This window comes from Cornus florida, unplaced genomic scaffold, assembly GCF_030987335.1.
Source record: "Cornus florida cultivar Cherokee Brave unplaced genomic scaffold, ASM3098733v1 CherokeeBrave_3.0.0_Hap2_Chr07, whole genome shotgun sequence".
In the NCBI taxonomy this organism is placed as follows: Eukaryota; Viridiplantae; Streptophyta; class Magnoliopsida; order Cornales; family Cornaceae; genus Cornus; species Cornus florida.
In genome coordinates, this window is record NW_026775577.1 from 4,325,168 (window position 1) to 4,340,723 (window position 15,556).

The 15,556-nt window shown below is 36.9% G+C and overlaps 4 protein-coding genes across 6 annotated transcripts; 2 read left to right on the forward strand and 2 right to left on the reverse strand.

Moving 5' to 3' along the window:
- Positions 1-1,840: 1,840 nt before the first annotated feature.
- On the forward strand, positions 1,841-5,456 carry LOC132315839 (E2F transcription factor-like E2FE). 3 transcript variants are annotated; one of them, XM_059814253.1, is made up of 10 exons: positions 1,841-2,186; positions 2,279-2,346; positions 2,429-2,481; positions 2,581-2,658; positions 3,062-3,143; positions 3,225-3,292; positions 3,383-3,455; positions 3,548-3,621; positions 3,748-4,153; positions 5,108-5,456. In XM_059814253.1, exons 1-10 carry the CDS (start codon positions 2,104-2,106, stop codon positions 5,116-5,118), a joined length of 996 nt encoding a protein of 331 aa, XP_059670236.1. In that variant the 5' UTR covers positions 1,841-2,103; the 3' UTR covers positions 5,119-5,456. The 3 variants fall into 3 exon arrangements, with proteins under 3 accessions (XP_059670236.1, XP_059670234.1, XP_059670235.1); XM_059814251.1 differs by having other exon boundaries at positions 5,150-5,455; XM_059814252.1 differs by having other exon boundaries at positions 3,560-3,621; positions 5,150-5,454.
- Positions 5,457-6,591: 1,135 nt separating this feature from the next.
- Positions 6,592-8,336, reverse strand: LOC132267420 (uncharacterized). The gene is made up of 3 exons (XM_059768582.1): positions 8,298-8,336; positions 8,067-8,155; positions 6,592-6,828 (listed from the first exon to the last, which is right to left on the reverse strand). The coding sequence occupies exons 1-3, from the start codon at positions 8,334-8,336 to the stop codon at positions 6,672-6,674; spliced, it is 285 nt and encodes a 94-aa protein (XP_059624565.1). The 3' UTR covers positions 6,592-6,671.
- A 279-nt stretch (positions 8,337-8,615) lies between these two features.
- LOC132315840 (uncharacterized) lies at positions 8,616-11,538 on the forward strand. Its single transcript, XM_059814254.1, has 5 exons — positions 8,616-9,381; positions 9,542-9,791; positions 10,842-10,940; positions 11,026-11,240; positions 11,339-11,538. The coding sequence occupies exons 1-5, from the start codon at positions 8,954-8,956 to the stop codon at positions 11,412-11,414; spliced, it is 1,068 nt and encodes a 355-aa protein (XP_059670237.1). The 5' UTR covers positions 8,616-8,953; the 3' UTR covers positions 11,415-11,538.
- Positions 11,539-12,766: 1,228 nt separating this feature from the next.
- LOC132315841 (probable galacturonosyltransferase-like 10) lies at positions 12,767-14,160 on the reverse strand. Its single transcript, XM_059814256.1, has one exon. It carries the CDS (start codon positions 13,954-13,956, stop codon positions 12,874-12,876), a length of 1,083 nt encoding a protein of 360 aa, XP_059670239.1. The 5' UTR covers positions 13,957-14,160; the 3' UTR covers positions 12,767-12,873.
- Positions 14,161-15,556: the final 1,396 nt, after the last annotated feature.

Consider the following 15,556-nt stretch of genomic DNA (forward strand, 5'->3'; position numbering starts at 1 on the left):
AACACCATAAGCACGTACAAAACACAAAACTGAATAACAACAAAGATGAACAAAACAACCAACTCTAGACAAACCCAATACTAAGTTAGGTCACGACACCCGTCATGATAACAACCTAAAACTTAAAAAGCGTCTGGAGCCTGATCTGGCTAGCACCCACATCGAACATATTTTTATGAAACGTTAATTCAGGTCCTTGATACAACATATTTTTAAGAAATGTTGTTTTCAAAGTGAAAAAATCAAGTGACTTTTGTCAAGTTAAAAACTCTATAGGTCCAAGCCTTTGGCAGGAAATTCAGTCCACTTGGAAAGATATCTGGAACCTTAAAACTCCCTGTAAGATTCACGCCTCCATTTGGCCATGTTACCATGATAGAATTCCAGTGGTGCTAACGCTCTTTGAGCCACGTATTGTTGATTCAGTCCACATGTTGTGATAAAGTTCTCTCATTTTTCCATGGGGGAGCGCAGTGTAAAAAAATAAAAAATAAAAAACATGACAGGCAAAGGAAAAAATTTATTGCAAAATAATATTTTAATCAATGAGTAGTATAAGAAAGATAAATGATTGACAAAAAGTAAAAAATAAAAGAAAAATGAGATAATTTTAAAAAAATAAAAATAAATAAATAAATAGAGTTTGATTCAAAGTAATAATAATAATATTTTTTAAAAGGAAATTAAACAAATTTAGAGTGTAAAAGGAAAAGTAATAAAAACTTAAAAGATAATTTTAGAAAATAAAAATTTTAGGGGCCATTATACATAAATTTAGTACAAATATTATAGTAAGCGAGGCTAAGGGGCATGTGCCCCGGGCATACACTGTTCTGCCTTGACAACGGTTTGTTTTCTCTCTCAAGCCTTCTGCGCCTTCTAGTGCTGTTGTTGAAGACATAAAATGATAAAATGTTGGTGTGCTTTGGTGACAAGTGTCTTTGGGTTGGATTTCTCGTTCAGGGTTTTTTTTTCGATAGTCGAGGTGTCTGGGACTTCACCCCGACTATTTCACAGAACTCGTACAAAGTGACTCATCCACACGAATCGAAGAAAGTTCAAATTATGTCTGCAATTGTAACTCTTAAAAAATTAATCACATTCGAAATGATTCGAACCTAAAACTTAATGTTTCTCGATGCACTAAGTACCCAAGCTTCCCTATTGCAACTAACCCCTTATTATCTCTCGCTCATGTCCAATGCCCTCTTCATCAAGAGAGGAAGGTTCTTTTGATACGACCTTCTTAATTCTGTAGAGTTCTAAAAGTTGATTGTATGACTATTTGTTCTTAATTAAAATATACTTTTAAATAAATAAATAAAATCAAGGCAAAAACAAAGTGATAAATTAATGCTGATGAATCAAATCATGTATTACCCAAATAAAATTTTCAGTGGTTACTTTTCAATTATTTTTTCAATCCACCTAGTTTGTCCACTTGATTGGCAGCTTTATTAATGTTTTGATACTTGTGGAAAGCAACAATACAACAAAAACAGAACACAAACAATTCCACACGCAAAGAATTTGGCCAACGTTGTTCCAGTCATAGGCCTCTCACACCGAGTCCCCCTCGAAGAGGGTAGGTCGGGATTAGCATGTTATTGTCCATCAATTTATTTCCGTTGGTATAACTTGATATGCTGGTCTTACTCAATATGAAAAATTATTTAACAATTTGTTTTATTTACAATTTAAAAAAAAAAAAAATCAATTAAAGAAAGTCTGTTTTAATAAATGGTTTTTCTATAAAATTTTATTTTCTTCAAAATTATTTTTAAAAAACTTACCAAGTTGAAAAAGAAACACTAAAAGAAAAAACACCGCAAAGAAAACAAAAGTTAAGTTGCCAACAATTCCATTAAAAGAAGAGATTAACAAGGGCACAATAAGCTTTACCGCGCGTTAAACTCAATTTAAATTCCCTCTACCTCTGTAAATCCTCTCTCTCTCTCTCTCCCTCTCTGCGACCCCGAATCTCAGATCCGAATCACCATTTTGAATTTCTTAACCCGCCAAGTGAATGTCTCTCTCTCTCCTCTCTCTCTCTCACTAGATTTTAGGTTTTGGTTCAGATCAATCTTCGAAGCTGGTTGAAGAATGTCGTCGCTAATCCCTCGTGAATCTGAAACCAAAAATCCATACAACCGCAAAGAAAAATCTCTTGGCGTCTTATGCTCCAAGTAATTTCTATATGTTTCTTATATTCATCTACTGGCTACTGATACATTTTTTTTCTTCTTTTTATTCATTTTATTGATTGATTTTTGTTCAGTTTTTTGAAGCTGTATGATCGAGACGGCGTCGACTCGATTGAATTGGATGATGCCTCAAGTCGATTAGGTCTGTACCTCATCTTTTAATCACCACACATTTTTGTGAAATCATGTAAATGTGTTGAATTTGTGTATTGGTGAAATTGCAGGCGTTGAGCGGAGGCGAATTTACGATATTGTTAACATACTAGAAAGTGTTGGAGTACAGTCCTTACCTGTTTATAAAGCTCTCTAGTTAGGGTTCTTTTCTTTACAGAATTGAATGTCCCAAGTATAACTAGGGTTTTGTTAATTTTCTCAGGTTTTATCAAGGAAAGCAAAGAATCAGTATTTTTGGAAAGGTTTTGGCGCAATTCCGCAGGCCTTATATGAGATCAAGGTAGTCAAGATTTCAATTTAGTTCTTGCAAATATAGAAAATTGCCTGTCAAATTTGGGTATTTGTCATTGATTCATTCATAGATTGAGAGAACCAAAAAAAAAAAATGAAAAATTTATTGTTTCTTTACCCTTTATTAGACTGCCAAGGAAAATGAGAACAGCAATCCAAATAACAATAATAATAATTATAAAAAAAAAAATAATGTTTAATTATGTTGTGGATTTGAAGAATTTTTATGCACTTAGCCAAGTAAATTGTGTCAGTTCAGTTTGTTAAGGGTCCTTACATGGCCATTTCAAGTAATGCAGAAATTAAGATTGATTTTATTTTCTTGGAAACCAAAGGGAGTTTTGTGCATTTGTTGTTTTCTAGTTATGGTTAATGTGGGCTTCTTTAACTAGGCTGCAAATGAAAATGAAGATGGAGGAGACTCTAATTCCAAAATTGATACGCAAGAAAAAACTCTTGCATCATTGAAAGCTGGTAATTTTTTCATTCCTTTCTGTATTTTCATTTGTGTCAGTTCAGTTTCAGCATACCTGACTCTAAAATTTGTTTGTACAGAGAACAGGAAAGAGAAATCTCTGGGGCTTCTTGCGCGGAATTTTATCAGGCTTTTCCTTTGCTCTGATGTATGTCAAAGTATTTACATTTTTATGTTGTTTAACTGTTACAACCCGGTTTATTTGTCTTGATTCAATCCTCATTTCTCTTGCCTTTAGATGGATTTGATATCCCTTGATAACGCAGCGACAGAATTGCTGGGTGATATCCATGATCCAACAGCTATGAGAAGTAATTCATCCTCACATCACCTTTATGCTTTAAATTTTAGTGCATCATATAGGAGGAAAAGAACACATTTCTTTAGATTGACTGTCTTTAAGATAATTCTGCAGCAAAAGCCAGACGCCTGTATGACATTGCAAATGTGTTGGCTTCCATGAACCTCATCGAAAAGGTAAATTATATTCTGCGACTTGATTGATTAGCAAGTGAAAATGAGCCCAAGAAAGCATTGTCTTATATATGATTTTTCTTTTTCTTTTTTTCTCATTAGACTTCGGTTTGCTTGATTGATTTGCAGACCCATCACCCAAAAAGCGGGAAACCAGCATATAAGTGGTTGAAGATGGAAGCAAGTTTCAAGAATGCATCGGCTACTGATTTGGATTTGAACGAGTCTAAAAGGAGAGTGTTCGGGATTGATATCACAAATACTAGTTCAAAGAGATATAAGGGGGATTCTTCAGTTGATTGGAATTCAAACCAGAAGGCAAATTTGCCAATGCATATGAAACATAACAACTTGAAAGATGAGTATGGAAGGGACTCATTGGAGCAGAATTTGAATCACAGCTCCAAGGATTTTGTTTTTGGCCCTTTTACTCCTGCCAACATCCAAGTGGAAGATTCTAGAAACAAGAATATAAGGCGGGTTCAAGACTGGGAGAACCTGGCTTCTTCTTATCGTCCTCAGTATTGCAACCGAGGTACCTTCTGATACTTTATTATGAATATTCTTAATGACCTTCGTGATTTATGCTTGCCATATAGTGCAGCCCTGCAAATTGTAGCATTGCACAGGGTTGATGAAGTATGGATACATTAAATAATATGATATGAAAATCGCTTCAAATAGTGAATCAGTAATTGGCAGCTGAGTCAGATAATGACTGTCAAAATGATTGTTGATCTTGTAACTCACAAGCTTAAATGGAAAAAGAAATTATCTTGCACCTCGATCTGTGCTGTTGTTTTCATACAAATATCATATATTGTTTTTGTTTTTCTTTTAGAAATCAGTATGCTTATACATGTGTGTCCGGCTAGGGCTGTGAACAGAGTCAAGCTGAATAATAGGTTGCTCAAGCTCAGCTCCAGAGGTCAACCAACCTTAGAAGAAGCTTTGAGCTTGACATGTTATCTCATGAGCGATCTTGAAAGAGCAGTTTGAACATATCTAGAGCAAGTTTGTTTTCTTTTTTTTTCTAAAGTAGTCTTTGGATCTTATTAGCAAATTGAGCCAAGTTCAAGCTGAGAGTTCCAAAATATTTCTATGCTTGGTTTGTTTATCCCAGTAGCAGAGCATAAGTGAGCCTCGAACTGAGCTAACCACAAGCAAGGTCACAGTTTAACTTGGTTCATCTTACAGCTCTATACGTCCCTAAAGAGGGATTTGAAAGTAAGTTTCATAGTATCTCTAGATTATAATGTACCCGGTGTTGCTGTCTTACTGCCTATCATATCTTCCATCCGAATACTTAAATTGCCCAGATTCTGGACTATGGATGATCTTAAATTTTAACACCAGATTGATGCTTTATATCCTCTCTTCCATGTAATTTCATCTTATCTCATGTAGTATGTGCTTCACTAATTTATACCCATGTTGTTTTGCACGTCATATGTGCACATATTACATTCTTTGCACGCCATGGTTGCAGCAATTAAATGACAGAAGATGGGTTTTGTTAATGGTGTGGCAGCTCTACATGACCTTTTTGCTCATTATACCGATGCCTGGAAGTCGTGGCATGTTGGAGCTACAGGAAAGAAACACATACAACAGCTCTCCTGATGCCCTCTCACACTTCATAGAACATGCTCAAGAAGGAAATACCATTCACCCCCTCTCAGTTCTTTTTTAACTCTCCTTGGCAATGAATATTTGTCTCTTTTTGTTGGATGTATTTTCTTGATGCACCAATAAAAAGTCATCATTCAGTTCTATGATAATGTTTTGGCATCACAATGCTGATTTTTTTTATATTTTGTCATGGTGTTTAGATTCTATATTCTTGGGCTTCCTTTTTTTTCCTATTTTCAATTCCTCAATGATTAAGTGATTCTCAAACTTGAATTGAAAATACAAACAGCACTTCAGGACAAGCAGTATAACTCTGGTTTAGATTATAGTAATGTCTCATAGGCATTTAGTTATAAGACACTTGAATTGGAATACGGAAAAATATGGGATTAAGACAAGAATGAGGACGACAACACTTCAATTACAATGAAAGGATGAGATGCTCAATTATCATGCATGTCGATATTGCATCAATATGCTTGACCCAAGTCAGGTGCTGCCACGCTCCCGCTAAGATGATAGTGTGCTTCTACTCCTGTTCTGGCTCTGTGTTACTAAAATTTTGCTGCTCTGTTGTTGACAGCATTACTTTTAAATTATCACAAATTTATCACAAATGACGAACATAAAGCCTTACAGTATAGGCGTAAATCAACTTAAAACTGTGTATATCATCAATGCATAGATGAAACTCTATCTCTTTGCAGGAGAACAAGACTGAAAGTCGGTTTTTGCTATGAAAGGTTACCCAACCTTTGTTACAACTCATGTCATCTTGGTCACTCCCTAAAACAGTGTTCGGCAGAGAGAGAGTAGGTGGTGAAGAGAAGCATCCCTATGGGCTTTGGATGAGAACGGAAGCCTTTGCTGATAAATTGATTCTCAGTTCAAAGAACCTTATAACAGAGGACTTCCGGCAAGCTTCTCTCAAGCAAGAATTCGATGGAATCCCTAGCTTGGCGGGAACAGAGAAGGAACTACCGGGAAATTTCGTCCCCCACAAGCTGTCCAAAAGGTCATAGGCAGTCCCCAATAAATTATCAACTTGTTTAGTGAAATCTGATTGTCAAAAGCATTCCTTTTAGTTCACAAGTTACCTCCTAGTTTAGATTGTTGGGGATAAACTTGACAAGGTTCATCAGAACAGAGAAAGCTACGACTGCAGGTGATTGAACCCGAGGCACCAGAAGCTATGCAACGATACTCTGATGCAAGGAAAGAACACAGTAGAACCCAAGGTAATTGAACATGTAGAGAAATATATGAATGACAACAACATTAATATAGGAACAAATATACATTATTATTTATGGCTGAAACTTATTCAAGTTTGCGCCTTTATCTGATATGATCTGAGGCTCTGAATTCAACCAAATCTAAAAGTTGCATTTCAAAAAAATAGCATTCAATAGAAACACTTCCTAAGAAGGAAGCTTTGGGTCGCTAAAAAAGTTGTTGATGGCTGGCATGATCTGAGGATTCTTGTTGCGAACAAACTTCCGGATGCTATGCTGAGCATACTTTTCACCTTCTTCAAAGTTGTCCAGTATTCCCGCAGCCCTATTTTCCTTGGTCACCCTTATTTTTCACAAAAACAACAAAAAATAAAAATAAAAATAAAAAAGTATCTTAATTGCCAAAATGTTGAAACTTGTCAGAATCTGAACCATTGCAACTGTTTCAATTGAATCCTTCAAAAAAATTTGAACCTTCAAATGTAGGTGAGATGACCAATGTGATGGGTCGCAAACCATATGTCTCAAATTTTATAATTCAACCGTCTTCGGTTTTATATTATGCACGTGGCTTGTGAGTGATTGAGACACCATAATAAACCAAAAGGAGCTACAGCACTTTGCAGCATGTACCCATAAAGAAATAAACTTTAATCATTTCAAGAAATGCAAATTTCATAAAGTTCTTCAAGCAAATGCAAAAAATTTTAGACCCGTTATGATAAAAACTAAAGGGAAAAGGAAACGTAAGAGAAAAGGAAAGGGGTAAAAGGTGAGGAAATAAAGAAACCTATTCATGATTTCCTTTTTACGATCGAGGTTTTCCGAACTGTACTAGGACAATCTGTAAAATTTAGTAATGACATATTTTTGGCGGTATTGTCATGGAAGTGTTGGCAATTGTTGTGACTGGGTAGAAGTGTCAGTGACGGGCAGTGGTGGGAACAGGAGTGGCCGTAGATGACTGCCTTTGTGAGTGTAAGGGTGGTAGGGCTGCAAATGAACCTAGTCTAGTTTTTGAGTAGTTCGGGCTCAGCTAACGAGGGTGTTCAGGCTAGCCATGCTCGAGCTCGGCACACCAATGTTTAAGCAATCTGATCTCAACTTGGTTCAAGCTTGCATTGCTAAAAAATGAGTGGTCATATCCATGGGATTGAAAAAATGTGTCAGCTTGAACATGAAACCAAACTTTTATATTGTTTTCCAATCCTAGAGGATGGTGATAAGTTGTTCGTTGTAATATAGTTAGCCACCACCGCAATTGGCAATTGGTGGACTAACAATCTGATCGAGATCCTACAGTCACACGTGAACAAAGTAGAATCCGGCATAGCAGGAACAATTTAAGTTGTGGGTAGACACAATAGAGGAAGAGTAAACTTGGACGCCCTAGTTTGGATTCTCAGCTATCGATCTACGAGTCACGCAAAAAAGGAGCCTATAGTATGATTTAAGGTTGCACATGTCCCATGTTTGTAAACATACCATATTTCAAAGTGCTGGTTGGTGGTGGATTCATTCACATATTACAGGCTATATATATATATATATATATATATGAAGAAAGGGATAGAAGGATACCTGACTTCAGGGTTGGTGCAGATGTTGCGCACCAACTGCATTGCGCAAATCCCTACCGCTAACCCTACGGGAATAAACAGAGGAATAACCTACACATACAAATACAATTACCATTAGCTCCTAAAGTTTCCCAACAAATCCTACCTTAGATCGGAAAAATAGCAATTCTTGATATATATATATATATATATATATATATATATATGTATATGTATAGAGAGAGTTACGAACCTCGGGCCTGAACCATCGACCGAAAGTGGAAGGAGCCATTGGAGAAGCGAAAACGCACAACTCGAGCAAAACACGCAGACACTGGAGGCAATTGAAAAATAACCTACTTTGACTTCAGCCTTTATATAATATAATATTTTTCTCCAGTTATGGGCCCTCTGGGCCCACTTCCTTTGGGGCTTCCTCCCTTTACCTGCGACCTTTTTTTGAAAAGGACAATAGTTATGTGATGAGTTAAACACATCTTTTTATTATTTGTAATTGATTTTAGTCCCAGAAATTATTATGATTTTAGTCCCAATTAAAAATAAATAAAAGAATTAGAGGTAGCATCATCACTCGTGACAGGCATGGGTTGGCGGCAAAACGGACCGTTAACGTCGTCGTCGAATCCATCGGCACAATACCAACTCCACTTCCTTTCGTCTGTCTTCCACAAACCACCAATGGCGAATCGGTTAATTACTTCAACAGAAAGGGCTTTTCCTTTTTTTGGACGAGGTTGCAAGCAAGCAAACAAAACAGCAAAATCAACGATCGGCTGAGAAAGACAGAAAGACAGAAAGAGAGAACTGAACCAGACGCGTGAGAGCTTCGCCGGAGCAAACAACACACATACACATACACACACCACTGTGTGTGTATCTGTGTGTTTAATGGCGGCCATAGCTAGGGCTTTCTTGAGCCCTCGGCTCACCGATCCGTCACTCAAGCCACTCCAGCCTCAACCCCCTCCGATTCTCCGACCGTTGCTTCTCGCCATCGCCACCAAGAGGCATCCTTCCTTTGCCGTCAGCTGCCTGGTTTCCGGCGTCGACGGCGGCGGAGTCTCCGATGACTTTGTCTCCGCCACCAAATCTGGATCATTCGATCGGGAATTCTCTGTAATCGCCGATATGCTTAAGAAGATCGAACCTTTAGACATTTCCGTTATCTCCAAGGGGGTTTCTGATTCCGCCAAGGACTCCATGAAGCAGACCATCTCAACCATGCTAGGATTGCTCCCGTCGGATCAATTTTCCGTCACCGTTAGGGTTTCAAAACGTCTTCTGGATCGCCTCCTCGTCTCCTCTATAATCACCGGGTAAAGACGTCTTCTCTGCTTCATTTAACTCATATATGTGTGTATGTGTGTGCTGTGCTTGAAATCAAATTGTTATAGAAAATGATTTAATTGTCGTATTGTTAGCTATACACTCGAAATTGAATTCTTATAGAAAATGATTTGATTGTTGTATTGTTAGATATACACTGTGGAACGCGGAGTATAGAATTTCATTGATGAGGAAATTTAATAAATCGCCGGAGAGTTCAGAAAGTTCGACTTTTTCGCTGGACAATGATGTTTGGGAAATAAACCATGAGGACAGTGAGGTTGTTGGTGTTGATGTTGAAGATTTGGAGAGAGTAAACTTTCAGAGTATTGGCGATTTGTCGCCTGAGGTTCTGAACTACATTCAGCAGCTGGAATCGGAGCTATTCACAGCTAAGAAGGTGAGGATTTTACTCTCTCTCATGGGATACACACTCGTGCACACACGTTTTCCGGATTTAGATTACATAACTGATTTGAAACTTGATTTAGCAAGAAAACTCAGTTAACAACTTGAAGAGTTCTTGTATTGGGCTCAATACTAGTGAATGTTTTATGGTAAAGAAGGATGGTTTCGGAGTTACATGACTATGAAGCTTAAGTTGGTATTTACAAATTTCGGAGTTACATGACTATGAAGCTTAAGTTGGTATTTACAATGCCAAACCCATATGGTCTATAGGCTCATAGATGACATGATTTAATGCAATACCGCCACTTTAGTCGAATTTCTGATTATTGATGAAAATTAGAAATCATGGTGGTGTTCAATATCACATTCAAATTATTAGTTTGCCCTTGTTATCTTCAATGTGTAATTATACTTTCAGGAAGAACATGCTATCAATTAATTATAGGATATTAAAGGTGCCTTCTGATCTGCTGGTAAAATCTATAACTTGGTGTACTAGAGACCAGAAATCACTTCCTGCCTTCACATTTTATGGGTTGGTGTAAAATCGATAGGTTTGTTCAAAGTCCATTATAGGCAGTGGGGAGTAAATGGGCAGAGAATTGCATTCTTTCCGACTACATGATTTTTCTGAAATTGGTAAACCTTCCACTTAAGGGTTCCAGCATCTAGACTTCAAATATTTTGTAAGGAAGTCTTTCAAATAACTGCCTAGTGGCAAATCTGATTTTAACTTCACTGAGTGACTCCATTCCCATAAATCTCAAATGACGCACTTTTCAAAGAGGATTCCTCAGCCTACTCACAACAAGCCAACCTTAACATTTGAAATATATATGCTCCTAAATTGTTCCTCGACTTAAAGTTAAAGATGGACCTATGCAACTCAAGGTTATGATGATTATCACAGTTACTATCATGCTAATCTGATTCGTTTCTTCCATGTACAAACAATGATTAGCGAATTGGTTGTCCTTTTTGTGTGGCAACTACTTTATATTCGATGCACGCCAATTGTGATCTGTATATGATGTTGCAGGAACTACATTTTCAGAAGCAGAAACACATAAGAATGGAGCATATTAGAGAAAGTAACAATGATTTGTTGGAGTATTTAAGGTCCTTGGAATCCGATATGGTATTGTCCTTAATTTTTTTTTCATGTGACTATTGCCTCTCTGTTTGAAGTTGGATTTTTCAGAAACTGTAATTTGTTTCCACAGGTGACTGAACTATCTCAGCTATCGTCATTAGAGGTGGAGGAAATTATTCGTGAACTTGTTCGAAACATATTGAAGAGATTCTTTAAAAATGATACTCCCTCTGGTTTTATTGGAGATTCAGCTATAAGGAGCACAGAGAACTACCAAAGTTGTTGTGACGAATTTCACGATGCCATAAGCACTTCACGGGACTACTTGGCAAAGCTAGTTTTCTGGTTAGTTTCCTCGTGATCTCTTTCTTTGTTGTCAATGCTATTGCGTCAATTCATTTTCCTTTGGAGCAAGTACATTGATTATTTTATTTTTTTGACAGGTGCATGTTATTGGGTCATCACTTGAGAGGCTTGGAGAACAGACTTCATCTGAGTTGTGTAGTTGGCTTGTTATAAGTAAAGACAGTAGAAATGGGCATGTACATATTTTATCAAGAAACTTTCTCCGTTTGAGTTTTAGGTTTGTGAATCATTATCCCTTTTTATCCATAATAAATAAAAATTGTACATTTCATTATCACATGTATTTCTTCCATTTCATATAATGAATCATCTCTATTGAGCAGAACATAAAATGTATTCAGGTCAAGGCATAGCCGTAAAACACGACTCCTATAGCAAAAACTACAATAGAGAACCAGGTTTTGTCAATCTGGGGACCAAAATGGCTCGAATAATATAGAATTCGATCCGTTCCTTCCACCATAGCTTTCCTCTATTGACAATGCACGGCTAAACGCGAGGTGACTGTTATACCACAGAGCAAAAAGGGTGTGCTAGTCATTCAAAGAAGTAAGTTTGGTTTCTGAATCACTAAAATGACCTTTGTTTTGACCGTTGGCCTGTTTGGTTATTTCGACAGCAATGTGACTGCTGGTTGCACATTTCTTGTCGAAAGGGAAAAGTTAAGTGTTTGTTCTTATTGTGGTCACTCTCATTGCACAACAAAAGCCAGTGAAGCAGCCATAGTTGCTTAATCCTCCCACGAGGGTCTTTATGAAACTGGCATTTCCTAGATGGCATGAACTAACAATCCTAGATGGCATGAACTGTCAAAACGAAAACAAGAATCCGGATCCCCTCCTCTAGAAGGGATTCTGTGTCTTCGTCCTATATTGGTAGGAGCAGATTCTGTGTCTTGGTCTTATATCGTTAGTGCAACAACAAATGACTAACTGTAACACTATGAAATTAAGATATAATGTAATTGTTACATAAGCGATTTGAAATTGTTGTATAAATAATGTAAAGATAAGGCACAAGAGAGGATTCGGGATCAAAACAAAAACACGCACACCAGTTTGGCTGGTCTTATGCTTAAAGACACCATTACACAAACCATAAGCAATAACAAAATAGCTCTATGAACGTGGAAAAGTTTAGTGTTTGTTCTTGTTGTGGTCACTCTCATTGCACAACAAAAGCCAGTGAAGCAACCATAGTCGCTTAATCCTCCCCCGAGGGTGACATTTCTTAGATACCATGAATTGTTGAAACGAAAACAAGAATCCGGATCCCCTCCTGTGGAGAGGATTTTGTGTCTTGGTCCTATGTCGCTAGTGCAACAACAAATGACCAAATGTAACACTAAATTACGATATAATGTAATTGTTGCATAAGGTGAAGTTATTGCATAAATGATGTAAAGATAAGACACGGATCCAGGATCCAAACAAAAACAAGCACACCTTGGCTTGTCTGATGCGTAAAGACACCATTACACAGACCATAAGCAATAACAAAATATCTATATGAATCTTCTTTTTCTATTGTGTGTATTTATGTACTGTATCCATATACAAAAGAATTAAACAAAATTGGGAGAGAAATGAACAAAAATAAATAAACAAAAAAATCAATGTCTGTAGAGATCATAAGGTGCCCACAGATGATCAACTGGGCATGGATTCCCCCCATCAAGTCTCACCCATGGCTTCCCTTTTCCACTCCAATGCAACAAACTCACCGGTCCCGGATGCAGAGTCCTGCAACTACTCACCACATTATCCCCACCAAGCCCATGTTGGTTCCACCTATGATCAATCCCCTCCACATCTCCTCCAAACACCAGCAAAAACGGCGGCAACGAACCCAGCTCGTATATCCTCCTCTCCCTCTGCACTTCCATCCATTCCTCAATTTCCCTCCTGTAATTCCTTTCCCTCCACTTCCCCAAATCCATCACCATCACGCCGGTATTGAAATAACACGGCCGCTTCCCCTCAAAAACCTTGGATAGCTTCGCGTCAAACCAGAACTCATTAGTGAAGTACTTGGAGAAATTCACATGGCAATACTCCGGAGCTCCGATTGCTCTCGACCCGGTTAAAGAAACTGACCATAGCTTCTGTACATCATCGACAACGACGACATCCGAATCGAGATAGATCACACGATCAACACACGAATCGAGTATGTCAGCTAAGTATGTTCTTGCGTAGTTCAATGGGTTGTCAAGAGCTGGTCTGATCGAAGACGAGATCAGATTCTTCACTAAACTCACATCAAAAGTGTACACCTTGAAACCCAGAGACGGAAAAGTCGATTGAACCAACCCGGACAATCCATCTGGTTTTATTGAATTCGAATCCGAAGCAATGAAGTGAAAGTACACATTTTCTGGGCAAGAAGTGTGTTTGAGAACCGAATGAATTGCTGCAATTGAACCTCTCAAGTAGTCCGAATCAAGCGTCATTGCAATGTGAACAAGACTCAAATCGCAAGCTGAAACAGAACCATTAACATTTTTATTCAAAACAGTACATTCAGGCCCGTTTCGATATTCAGGCGCTTCAACAAACTGTGAGTCCCTCTCTAGACTCTGTAACGACGGAAGTCTCGTGTCTTTAAATCTGCTCGGAAATGACCGGATTGCGTAGACCCGAGAGAAAAGCAGAGAAACTAATACTAACAGAGAGATTAATCTTAGACATACCATATTCAATTCAAATGCTACAAATCACTTAGTGTGTGAAATGAGAGAGAGATATAGAGAGAGACAGAGAGAGAGTCAAGACTGTGGAGAGAAATGGTCAGATATGGAATAGAGAGTACAGCGAACACGGTTTGTGAGTTTAAGCGTGTTGTTGAATTTTGATTGATTTTAGGGTTGAACGCATCAACGCGTTTGATAGTGGCTGTTGGGTTCAAAATTCAAATATATAGTATAACTCTTCTAGTACGTTATATATATATATATATATAATGTTGGTGTGCTTGGAATTTTCTACGTGGGAAGTAACAAAATTCGAGGATTGTTAGGTTCGAGGAGGGTTACCAATTGGTTCATGCATCATTAAACGACATATAATGTGACCACGTGCTTTGTACACCTGTTATGTATTTATTTTCCATGTTTATTGCCGACCAAAACAGCTTGTTTCCACGACACTTCTTTCTCTTTCTAAACAAGGACCTTGGAGAAGATGACAAGCCCATCTCTGGTAATGCATGTTTTTTATGTTTTTTTTTTTTTTAAATACTTAACAAATAACGTAAGAAAAATAATAAAATTGACAACTAGTGTCAAATATATCACATAGGAGTCCATAACAACTGATAATGAGGGTCCCTTGAAAAAATATATTTAATGAGGGTCCCATGTTATGTAATAGACACCGAACTAATTGAATGACGATTATTTTAAAATAATGACAATTTAAATAAAATTAAAATAAATTGGACGAAATGGAAATAAATTAATTTGAATAAGATTCTATAATAAATGCATTTATGCATATGAAAAAAGAAAAGAAAATGTTAAAATGAATTATATGAGTGGACTAGAAGAGCAAAAATTAATAATTAACAAATAATGAAAAAATAATAGTAGTGTCTATTACTAATAAAATAGATAAAATATATTTATGTGACATGATTATATACAACATAGACCATGAATATTTTGGCAAGGGGATAAAAGAGAATTCATGTGATCGGACTAACACTAGTCATATAAGATAAAGGTTAAAACGACAATCAAGATTTACTGATATTTTGTAACGATTTCAACGAATAAAGTCTAGAAAATAAAATAAAATAAAATAAAATAAAAAATTGTCATGAATAAATAAAATACTCTCTCACACCTTTTAAAATATCCTAATCAATATTTGACACATGCCACCGAAAACGATATATCTTGCATTTTATGTTTTTGTTTAAGAATATGTATTAGTATTGAATGTGCGATTTAAATTATATAAAAGCATTATGTTTTACCAATCAAATACGTTAGAATTTAATTCTTAGTTTAATACCACAATGGAATTTAATCGCGGAATTGTAAGTGCACGTGGACAGCTGTACATGGCTGAATGCAGCCCAAAGTTAACGGGTGTTGATATTTGACCCACCTAACTTTTGGGCCTAATGATCAGCCCGTGTTAGGGACTGTGATGTGAAATTTAGATTCAAAAAAATTTTCATCGAACTAAGTAATTTTTTCTTTTAAAAAAAAAAAAAAAAAATTAAATTCGAAGGATAGTGTTTGTGTGAGTGAAAATAGTAGGCCCCACGTATAACATCACCAAATGTAT

What these genes read in the sequence shown, in the direction of transcription:
- LOC132315839 (XM_059814251.1), top strand. Translation starts at nt 2,104, where the DNA reads ATGTCGTCGCTAATCCCTCGTGAATCTGAAACCAAAAATCCATACAAC. An exon ending in TGATGCCTCAAGTCGATTAG is followed by an intron (nt 2,347 to 2,428) that starts GTCTGTACCTCA and finishes GTGAAATTGCAG; the next exon opens with GCGTTGAGCGGAGGCGAATT. An exon ending in TCCTCAGTATTGCAACCGAG is followed by an intron (nt 4,154 to 5,149) that starts GTACCTTCTGAT and finishes ATGGTGTGGCAG; the next exon opens with CTCTACATGACCTTTTTGCT.
- LOC132315840 (XM_059814254.1), top strand. Translation starts at nt 8,954, where the DNA reads ATGGCGGCCATAGCTAGGGCTTTCTTGAGCCCTCGGCTCACCGATCCG. An exon ending in GTCTCCTCTATAATCACCGG is followed by an intron (nt 9,382 to 9,541) that starts GTAAAGACGTCT and finishes TTGTATTGTTAG; the next exon opens with ATATACACTGTGGAACGCGG. An exon ending in AGCTATTCACAGCTAAGAAG is followed by an intron (nt 9,792 to 10,841) that starts GTGAGGATTTTA and finishes ATGATGTTGCAG; the next exon opens with GAACTACATTTTCAGAAGCA.
- LOC132267420 (XM_059768582.1), bottom strand. Translation starts at nt 8,336, where the DNA reads ATGGCTCCTTCCACTTTCGGTCGATGGTTCAGGCCCGAG. An exon ending in GTCGATGGTTCAGGCCCGAG is followed by an intron (nt 8,156 to 8,297) that starts GTTCGTAACTCT and finishes TTGTATGTGTAG; the next exon opens with GTTATTCCTCTGTTTATTCC. An exon ending in TGCACCAACCCTGAAGTCAG is followed by an intron (nt 6,829 to 8,066) that starts GTATCCTTCTAT and finishes GTGAAAAATAAG; the next exon opens with GGTGACCAAGGAAAATAGGG.
- LOC132315841 (XM_059814256.1), bottom strand. Translation starts at nt 13,956, where the DNA reads ATGGTATGTCTAAGATTAATCTCTCTGTTAGTATTAGTTTCTCTGCTT.